This window comes from Urocitellus parryii, chromosome 3, assembly GCF_045843805.1.
Source record: "Urocitellus parryii isolate mUroPar1 chromosome 3, mUroPar1.hap1, whole genome shotgun sequence".
Lineage (NCBI taxonomy): Eukaryota > Metazoa > Chordata > Mammalia > Rodentia > Sciuridae > Urocitellus > Urocitellus parryii.
In genome coordinates this window covers 200,002,520-200,013,773 of record NC_135533.1, presented here as the reverse complement: position 1 = coordinate 200,013,773, position 11,254 = coordinate 200,002,520, and the positions used below count along the sequence as shown (strand labels likewise).

At 38.3% G+C, this 11,254-nt stretch overlaps 1 protein-coding gene across 2 annotated transcripts in view; it reads right to left on the bottom strand.

Moving 5' to 3' along the window:
* Nucleotides 1-4,946: 4,946 nt before the first annotated feature.
* LOC113196295 (uncharacterized) overlaps nt 4,947-11,254 on the bottom strand; it is a 28,001-nt gene continuing 21,693 nt past the window's right edge. The window contains exons 3-4 of one of the 2 annotated variants that reach the window (XM_026408112.2): nt 10,779-10,856; nt 4,947-6,593 (exon numbers count right to left, since the gene is read on the bottom strand). In XM_026408112.2, the coding sequence (XP_026263897.1) occupies nt 5,417-6,412 (996 nt within the window). In that variant the 5' untranslated portion in view covers nt 6,413-6,593; nt 10,779-10,856 and the 3' untranslated portion in view covers nt 4,947-5,416. The remainder of the gene's footprint in view (nt 6,594-10,778; nt 10,857-11,254) is intronic. The other variant, XM_077796287.1, reaches the window with a different exon arrangement.

Sequence of the window (11,254 nt, the reverse complement as noted above, 5' to 3'; positions counted from 1 at the left end):
ATCCCGACTTCCGGTTGCTCACCGCCCCAATCGCCGACTCTCTATGAAGACACGTCTCTATGGTCCGTGGTTTTCCCCAGAGGAGGCGAGGAGGGGCGGAGCTCCTAGGCCCGTGGATCTTCAGATTGTTGGTCTGTAGGCCAATTTTCTGATATAAGGCTGGGGATACCTCGAGGAATCACAAGATGTTTGACCCTTGAAAGATGTCTATTGCTGGTCCTCAAAATTAGCCGACTGCGCGTCCTGCATCTCCACCCCCGAGACACACACACACACACACACACACACACACACACACACACTCTTTTCAGTTGTGTATGGCCAGCAAATGCAGAACACTTAAATTGAATGAAGCTAAAGTTCAAACCAGAACTGGGATATTACTAAAAGAATATAACATAACTTGTGGGTCACCCTCTTTCACATTTCATTTACTTCCGACATGAGTCCTTTGAAATAGATAATATTGTCATAGCTTTAATGATACGGAAAGTGTTTCATAATTCTCTGCCTAATAACTAGCAAGTTATTGAAATTCAAGGAAAGTGCTCTTTCCACCAACATATGTAAGCTTTTGTCCACACTGAGGCAAGCAAACCACTCAGGATTGGAAGGCAAGAAGCAGATGGGGAGAAAAGTCAGGAAAACCAGTGTGAAGAGTGTCTTCAACCTCCTGAATGTTTTAGCCATGGTTGGCTTTTAGAGAACTCATGTCAATGTGAATGAAAACCTTCATTAATATGCCTTGTTCACAAGGAATCCATCTAAATGTTTGACAATCTGATGTAGGGTAGAAAGCAGGGAGGTTGCTTCTGGAGTTCACACCAACTGGATTTTTCATATAAGTTATAACTATTGAATACACTCTGCTCTGGAGAGGCCCAAAAGTGGTGGGTTAAAAAAAATTTTCTTAAAAGGTATAGTAAAGAAAATGTTAACTGAGGCCCTTCCTTGCTTTAGGGTTTTGGAAAAATAATGGATCAAGTTACAACACAGAAAGAGAATATTTTCAAACATTAGAATTCTTTGACAGATATTAAAAGTAGATTCTGCTTGCTATTTAAAGAATATGCCCTTTTTGCTCTATTACATGGTCAGCTCTCCTACCCTTTAATTTTTTGTACAGCTGTGAAGAAATGTCTGATACCCATCTTGGGTCAGGAATGGATCCTTGTTCCCCAGTGTTGAAGATGAAAAACCTGAGAAATGCTGAGGCAAGCATAGAAAGCAAGTTGTATTTAACAAAGTGATGGCGACTGACTTCTCCAAAGAGAAAGGGGGCTTCAGAGTTGGAAAACCCATGTGTGTTTGTGTGTGTGTGTGTGTGTGTGTGTGTGTGTGTGTGTGTGTAGGGATCAGCACAGTGGGCTCATTTTATAGGATTGTTCTCTTACCCTCGTGTTCCCTCCATCCTCATCTATCTGTCCCTTTACCACTCTACCCATCAAATGGCTATAGAGCTCTGATTTATATGAGTATGAAAATAACAAGCTTCATATAGAAGAAAGTCAGAATCACTTTATTCTAAAAAGTCAGCTCCTTGAAGAAAAGCAGATTGAATTGCTTTCTTCCTACTCTGAAAGAAGGTAGAAAAGAAAAGGCCAGTAACATAAGAATAGCAGAAGTTTATTGGAAGAATTATCACTATTTCCTGCAAAACCAATTTTATGACTCCAGTTTAATAATATTAGAAGTGACTAAAACCAGTCTGGTAACTAAAAACCATTTAATAATATGAGCATCCTTTTATTTACACTGGATGGAAAAATTAAAAAAGGAAGTCTGTCACTGAAGCTATAGACCTGCAATAAAATCCAGTCTTCTGGAATTTACATACAATACTCAACTAAATCAAGTTTTGGTTTCAATTTTCTATGAAAAGTGTATAGTATACACCATCTATGAAAGAAACCTCTAAATCCAGGGAAATAACATTTTTCTAAGCAGGTTTCTTTATGTGTTTCCCTATAATTGCAGTTATATTAAATGAGATTTCACATCTTCCTCTCATCTAAGAAAGCACACATTTTTATTCCACAGAGAGCAGTTCTACATAATCAGGATATAGTGGCTAAAAATAGTACCTCTTCATATGCCTCAGGAAAATTCAGGGAACTAAAACCATGAGATAAGGTGACAACACAGGAAGCCGGCAGATGACAAAAACAAGGACGGATAATACACAGTACTGTCATGATGTACATTTCAAGAGGGCAGGGTTTCTGACGGAGAATAGGAAAGAAATGGCAGTACAGAGAGGTACACGGCTTGAGGGAGACAAAAACTAGTAATTGAGGGACTTCAGAGGAAGCACTGCCCTAGGGAATAGCCAGGTTCCACTGGAACAATGTGAAGAAAACACACTCAGAAATAGCCCCTGAATTCAGAGGATATCATGAGAGGAGTTTAAGAATGGTCATAGCTGCAGGTTAAACTCCAAGGCAAGAGCTGACAGTAAGGGTTTCAAGGGACTATGTTCCTAACATTCCTGGGCCAAGAAAGTGATCTTTTCTATTCAGATCCTGGATATTGGATAACATGATATCCATCCTAGAAGGATACTCTATTTACTCTATTTAATCTTAAAGATCACAGAGTCTTTCTCGATGTAAAAGAAAGCCTATCTGAATTCTAGATAATATGACATAGCAATGGGAAAATGATGACATCATGATCAGAGAATGGCTGCTCAGCAATGAATGCTCCTGAATGCAGCAAATCTGTTCCACACTGCACAAACCTGCTTTGACTATGCAAAGAGGACTATTATGTCACAAAACTGTGTAGAAACCACTATCCAAAAATCAGGACAAAGCCAAACAATCCTGTTTTACACAAATATACACCTTTCACACTCTTCACTTCTTTCTTTCCAGTAATTGCAAGGAAGATATATATATATATATGTGTGTGTGTGTGTGTGTGTGTGTGTGTATCCCTTTAAAACTAAATTATGAGGTAGAGATGGGCCATATATCTCAGAAAAAAATAGCATCTTCCTTATGAAACCAATGTCAAATAATTGTCCAGATACAACCACCTTTCATAGAGGTGGATGCCCAGGAGAACCCCACTCATACACAGAACCACCATGGCAGAAGCACTTTGGTATAATGAAGAAATTATGGACTTCAAAGTCAGATCTCAGCTTAAATCCTGGCTCCAAGCACTAATTAGCTTGTCACCTAACCTCACAAATTTTCTTATACAAAATGTTGGATTGAATAAGATAACAAATCATTAGTAATTCCTAAAACAATGAATCACTATGTATAAGACAAATGACAATGGGCTTCGGAACTTACTATATACAAAGAAAAGGAATGTGGAGATTCAGGACATGATGGTGGTGCATGCCAGAATCTCAGTGACTCAGAAGGCGGAGGCAGGAGGATCTCAAGTTTAATGTCAGTCTCAGCAATTTAACAAGACTCTCAGCAACTTTGCAATACCTGTCTCCAAATAAAAAGGAGTAGGGATGGAGCTCAGTGGGAAAGCATCCCTGGGTTCAATCCCCAGGGCTGCTCCCCCACTATGGCAGGAAAAAAAAAAAAAAGAATGGAGAGAGTCTAACTGTTGCCGGATGCATTTTGAATAGGACTTAAAACATTTTGAATACTGGTTGAAAATGGGTATAGGCCTTCTTAAAGTGTTGGCTATAAAGAAGGCAGAGAAAGCTGGTGAGCATGCATCTGTAGTACTGACTACTCAGCATTCTTCCCTCCCTGCTTCTGAGGAAGATTTTTCTCAATGATAAAAGAAAGAAACCAGATTGGAAAGCCTCAGCTCCTTTCCCCAATTCCTAACTTTGTAAGAGTTGTATGAAGAAAACAAACTTGCAGCAACCAAGATTATGAAAAATGAGCCAATATGGCTAAAAATCATGCTGTTAAATAGAAAGTTTGTTGAGTTGCCAAACCAAACTCAGAACTACTTACTACTAGACTTCTTCTTAAGTTTTTACACTTGGTATCCTGTTCATTACCTGAAAACATATTGTTACCTTTGGCAAAAGTTCTGTCAAGTGTTTCAAAACATTGCTATAATACTTGTATACCACTACAATAGCCTACTCTTGGGCTATTATTATTTACCATGTATCAGGCTTGTCATCCATTATATGCACAATTTTATTTAATCTTCACAGCAATCCTGTGAGGCAGAGAATTATTCCCTTTTTACAGAAAAGTCTGAGCGTTTAAATTGACTTGTCTAAAATTGACAAGTGAATACTTGGCAGACTTGATATTAGAACACAGATCACCTACTAAGCTCTATACAAGATGTGAAGGCACTTTCACTACTTTTATTATGTAATGATTCCTGGAACTCTTTATAGTTTTTGAGCCTAGGATTGATTCAATTTCATAAAGGAACATGTTTTTCTAGTTGCCCAGACACATACTGGAAAGATGGAGCCTATATAGTACTTCATCATCTGCAGATCCTTCCACTACTGAGGGAAAGTAAGACACCCTAAATATTTTCCTGTTCTTTTCACCTAACAGCGATCACACACTTTGTTGACAACTCTATAGTCAATTTATCTTAAAACTGCAAAAGACAAAGTATAATTTTACTACCAGGAAATCACCTGTAGAAGGAATTGACTCACTCATGGTTCCACTACAGCTAAATGCCAGTATTAAGATGTAATTCTGAGACTTTAGACTGTATACTATGCGTCTTTCCCAGAACCGTTGAGTGAAAATGAGCATGGACTTACTGTATTTAAAAAATACTATACTTTTTTCCCTAAATATAAAAGTAGAACATTTTCATTGTAGAAAATCTAGAAAGCATAGAAAAGTATACAAAAGAAAATAGAAATAATCTACAATTCTATCACATAGAGATAACATTTTAGTTTGCTTTAAGGTTTTAAAATATTTGATATTTCATTGAAATTTTTCTTTTTTTTTTTCTTACTAGAGGTTAAACCCAGAGGTGCTTAACCACTGAGCAACATCCTTAGCCCTTTTTATTTTTTTATTTTGAGACAGTCCCTTTAAGTTGCTTAGGCTTTGCATCATTGCTAAGGCTGGCCTCAAACTTGTGATCCTCCTGCCTCAGCCCCTGAGTCACCGGGATTACAGGCATGTGCCAACATGTCCAGCTTTATCTTCTATTTTATCTAAATCATTTCCCCATGACATCACATATTCTAGGGCTATTATGTTTACAGTGGCTGCAGAACCATCATATAGATAGAGCAGCATTCATTTAACCCCAACCTATTGAAAACTGAGGTCTCTCCCTCTCATACATTTATGTACGATGCTAGCATGAATATCCCTTTTGTTAACCTTTGTCTATTATTATTTTCCCTATATGGATTCTTACAAATAGAGTTAAAATTAACACTGAAAATTGTTTTTTAGAAGCATTTAGCTATATTACTGCCAATGTTTGTTATTTACAAGGTTTCTTTCTCTTCATTATGTTTTCTCTGATGTTGAATAAGTTGTGAGCTGTAACGATAGGCTTTCCCACACTCACTACACTTATAGGGTTTCTCTTTAGTGTGGGTTCTCAAATGTAGAATAACTTGAGAAGTCTGCCTGAAGGTTTTCCCACACTCATTACATTTATAGGGTTTCTCTCCAGTGTGGACTCTCTGATGATCAATAAGGTTTCGATTAGAAGTAAATGCTTTCCCACACTCATTACATTTGTAAGGCTTCTCTCTTCGATGAAGTCTCTGATGTTCACTAAGGGTCTTCCTTAAGATGAAAGCTTTTCCACATTCATCACATTCATAGGGTTTCTCCCCTGTGTGAATTCTCTGATGGTCCATAATCTTTGTATTAGAACCACAAGTTTTCCCACACTCCTTGCACTTGTAAATTTTTTTTCCTTTGTGCATTCTCTGATGTTGTGTAAGGTTTGAACTGCGACTAAAGGCTTTCCCACACTCAATACAAGTGTAGGGCTTCTCCCCAGTGTGAACTCTGTGGTGTGAAATAAGCCCTGAACTCCGACTAAAAGCTTTCCCACACTCCTTACATTCAAACGTCTTTTCCCCACTGTGGATTCCCTGGTGCCGAATGAGATGTGACTTACCACTGAAAGATTTCCCACATTCACTACAAGTATAAGGCTTCAGTCCAGTGTGGATTCTCCGATGAACCACAAGGTTGGAGCTATGACTGAAGGCTTTCCCACACTCCTTACACTTATAGGGTTTCTCCCCTGTATGGATCCGCTCATGCACTGTAAGGTTGGCACTCTGACTAAAGGCTTTCCCACACTCAGTACATACATATTGTCTCTTTTCAGCCTGAACTCTGTCATGTGTTGCCGGGTCATAGCATTGACTACCATCTTTTTCAGATTCTTGATCACTCACTTCTGTGAATGTTTTACTGTCTTTAACTGCCTTATGTTTGAAGTTTCTTGTCTTTCTCTTCATTTTCTATAGCTTGCAACATTCCAACAGCCTTGCTAGTCTTCTCTTTTCCTTCAGAGGAGCTTTTGAAATTTTGAATTCCTTGGCAACACCTATGTGAAATTCTCTTGAGAGTACAATTCAATTCTGATTTTCCTAGATTGATGCTTTGGAATCAACACCTCCTCAGTCCCAGTTTCAGCATCTGATGGGAGAAACAGAAATTGTACATGTCACCTGTTCTCTGTGCTAGACCCTGTGGTACATCGCAGATCACAGGGTCTTACCTGGAAGGGTAAGTATTCAAAGGCAGAGGAACTAATCAAAAAGATGAGAAAACTTAGCCATAAAGACCAAGTTAAAGGGTTCTGGAAAATCATGAGCTTCTCTTGGCAATAACTAGTACAAAGGGTATCCTGTTTTCCTCTTGCTTCACTTTCAGAACTGTAGCCATTTAACTCCTAATGACAGGCTCAAGTATAATCTGGTACCCAGAAAAAGTAAAATGAAAGATCCTTAGTTCAGTAACTGAAATGATTAATTGTCAGATCACTTTGATTTTTAGTCCTTGCTGACATATTTCCTAAGTACTAGTGATATACTGGTGGGCATACAATAGGCACTCAAAATTTATTTTTATTTTTATAGTGACTGGGACTCTTTTTTTTTTTTTTTTGTGGCACTGGGGATCAAACCCAAGGCCTTGTATATGTTAGGCAAGTGTTCCAACACTGAGCCATATCCCCAGCTCTTAGCAACTGAAATTCTGTCTTAGGATATAACTAAGATTTCATCTTTTGCTCTAGGTCCAGGTACTAGGCTCTAGTCTAGGTCTCTGGATTTAAGTCCTATTTTGATAAATGTTAATACATTCTTTCAATACTGAATCCTAGTCACATCACAGCCTACTTTGTAGAGGCTGATCTGTAGCTAGAACCAGAATAATATGCTAGTTTTATGTGTCTGCTTTTCACCATTTACCACACTGGCAGATTGGTCTACTGGATGAACCTGAGAGGCTAAACTGGGAAAGAAGATGAGTTATAATATGACAGAGGAACTCTGATAGGACCTTGCATGTTAACAATCTAAGTGTGGCAAAAGGGAGAGAGTAGGGGACAGGACAACCAAGAGGGCCCAAGACAAGGGTTTTTTGTTTGTTTGTTTGTTTTTTGTTTTTAATTCCCTTGCAGTACTAGGGATGGAACCCAGGGGCATTCTTACTACTGAACTAAAAGCCCAGCACGCCCCCTTTTTTTTGAGATAGGGTCTTGCTAAGTGGCTGACACTAGCCTCGAATCTGCCATCCTCCACCTCAGCCTCTCTAGTTCCTGAATTACAGACATATGCCATCATACCCAGCTTCTTTTCCATTTCTAAGCTTCTCTGAAATTTACCTTTTCTTCATACAATTCTTAAATTAATAATTATTTAGCACCCTATTCTGTACCCATCACTGTTCTGAGTGTAACCCAAAGAAAATGTAAAGAAACATTGTTATGAATTGAACGTTTGTGTTTTTAAAATTCCTAAGTTGGACCCCTGATACCTGCAATGTTACCATATTTGGAGATTGGGCCTCTAAAGAGATAATTATGGTTAAATGAGGTCATAAGGATGGTCACTTAGCCAAAAGAATCAGTGTCATAAATTATAAGAAGAAACACCAAAGTGAGCTCTCGCTCTCCTGTACTCGGATGAGCAAAGGCCATGTGAACAACACAGAAAGTGGCCACTCACAAACCAGGATGTGACCCCTCAACAGAAACCAAATTGACTGATTTCAGACTTCTAGCCTCCAGAATTTTAACAAAATAATGGTGGCTAAAGTAAGCTAATATAAGAATAAAATATATTTACCTCTAAGAAGCTCTCAATGGAGTAGTATAATAAAACAATAAGAAAGTAAATTACAAATTTACAAATTACCCAAGTGGGAGATGAAGTGGAAGGGAGGAGCAATTACTGGGACTTAGAATGCTAGGAGAAAGGTCTTCAAAAGGCAGAACTTTAGTTGAGCTTCAGAAGAGAAACAGGAATTTGTTTTCTCAAAAGGAAGGTGCACAGGGTTGGTGTACTCACAAATAAGTGGGAAATTACACTATAGCATACACTTCATGCTGGCAGGGATTTTGTTTTGGAAACTTTTTTTAATATATATATACTGGAATTGAACTCAGGGGCATTCAACCATTGAGGCACATTCCCAGCCTTTTTTTGTGTTTTATTTAGAGGCAGGATCTCACTGAGTTGTTTAGGGCCTTGCTAAATTGCTGAGACTGGCTTTGAACACAGGATCCTTCTGCCTCAGCCTTCTGAGTTGCTAGGATTACAGGTGTGTGCCACCAAGTCTGGCAGGGATTTTGTTTTGTTTACAAGTGTATTTCCTAGGGTCTAGAACAGATATAAGAACTTAGTCTGCACTCAAAATTCTTTTGTTGCTCAATCAACAAAATGAATATATGAAAGACTCAAATTGCCTGAAGTGAATCCAGTCACAACACTAAAACTGCAAGACCAAAAAAAAAAAAAAAATATATATATATATATATATAGATAGATAGATAGATATAGATAGATAGATAGATATAGATATAGATATAATTTGATGGTCAATGAGAAACAAGTTCTAAAACAAAGAATGAAATCTACTCTTAATTTTCTTTCCCCATTTTATATTCTGTTTTTCTATCTTGTTTTTCTCCTCTCCTGTTACTCTCATCTTTCTTACTTATAAATTCAGTTTTTTAAGTCTTACCATTCATTTCTCCTAAGGCTCATATTTCCTTCCTCTCTGCTACCTCTGAAAACATTCATGTTTCTCTCAGCTTTATTAAGCGGAAAGCAGAGGAGACAGGCAGCTGAGGTATTCCACAGGAAGTAAACTGAGAGAAATAAAAAGGAAAGAGTTCAAGAGATGTAGCCTAAGAGTAGAGTGATCATATATTTTGGTTTTCCCAGAACCGTGCTGGATTATAACTGCTATCCCAATATCATATTTAATAGTGCCTCTCTTTAACTCACTAAAGCATCCCAGTTTGGATAATAAACTTTGTATCACTCTCTCCAAAAGTGAAAATAGGAAAAGAATATTCTAGGAAGATTAGCCCAGATGGCTTAAAGGGAGGAAAGAAGAATGGAGGAAGAGAAATGAATTAGGAAAAATGTTTAGAAATGTGATATGGATGACCATTGCAGGATCTAGCACTTTGTAGGTGCTCAATAAATGTTTGTTAAATGAATGAACTATGAATGAGACAACAAGGAAGATTGTGACAGGGCAGAGGACAATGAAATCCAGCTATTCCAAGAAAGCATCCACATACATCAGATTGGATACAGAGGATGACTGATGGAAACAATCTAAGGTCATCTGATGCATATCTGATGTATCAAGAATGGTAGTAGAGGGGCTGGGGATGTGGCTCAAGCGGTAGCGCGCTTGCATGGCATGCATGCGGCCCGGGTTCGATCCTCAGCACCACATACAAACAAAGATGTTGTGTCCGCCAACTAAAAAAAATAAATAAATATTAAAAATTCTCTCTGTCTCTCCTCTCTCTCCTCTCTCACTCTCTCTTTAAAAAAAAAAAAAAAAGAATGGTAGTACAGGGGGCTGGGGTTGTGGCTCAGTGGTAGAGCACTTGCGTAGCATGTGTGAGACATTGGGTTTGATTCTCAGCACTGCATAAAAAATAACTGAATAAAATAAAGGTCCATCAACATCTAAAAAAAGAATGGTAGAATTGCCAAACAAGATTGGGAAACGGGAAAACACTTCAGACAAAAGGAGAAGAAATGGAAAAATGTCAAGGATGCAAATTTGAGAATAAGACAGAAAACAGAGAAAGTAATGGAAATGTATAATCTTACAAGCTAGGGATTGGATTAGAAGGGGCAGGTAGGGGAAAAGAAATGCACAGGGATACACTATGAGAAGGTCCAGGATGTTTCTGCAGGACCCCAGTAGGAAACAGGACTAGACAGGAGATCAAGGAGGGTCACTCTAAAGAGAGTTTGATCAAAAGGAAACCTAACTACAGGCTGCCCTTTGCCCAGCTGAATGGAAAACTCCTTCAAAAGTCCTATAAGAATCTCCAGGCATGAGAGAGGTGTGGGCTTTACTGGAGAAGCAGTAAGAGGGGAAGATGAGGCCATTGGGCTAGTAGGACACTATGGGTATTTAGGTAACTGTGCACATAAACTCAAGTTTGGGGCAGCCAGCAAATGGATAAAGCCCAAGAAGACAGAACAGATTTTCTACTTATTAATCTCTGAGACTGGTAGGTAAGTTTTCTGATCCCAAGAAAACCATCCATTTCAGGCTGTGAGGAACTTGCAAAGGGCAGAGTCCTTCTCCCACAAAGAGCAAAAGCAAAAGTGTCTTTACCCAGAGAAGCTGTATTCCTTTAATTCACTCGTGTCATCTGTCCCTCTGAGTACTGGTCACATGGTCCTTGGTCATTAACTGCAATGTAGGGAAGGAATGAGAGGAAATACATGAAAATATATTCAAAAGACAGATGGGTAAAATATGAAAATTGGAAGGAAAAAAACACAAAATAACAACAATAATAAGAATATAACAAGGGAGTACTTGACCTTAGGTAAAGACAAGCCTTTAGGATTCAAGCATAAAATAAAGGCTGTATCCACAATGCAAAAGCTGATATATTTGACTATATAAAAATTTCTACACTTAAAAAAAAAACCTGACCATAACAGATATACAATATAAACTGGGCTTTATGCGAGAATTGCTCATGTGTATTCTATGCCCCTCATACTCACATGTACACATTAAACACTAAGTCACAAGAGAGCAGGGCTCATGATATTTGTCTGTGGATACCATACATCACCTGA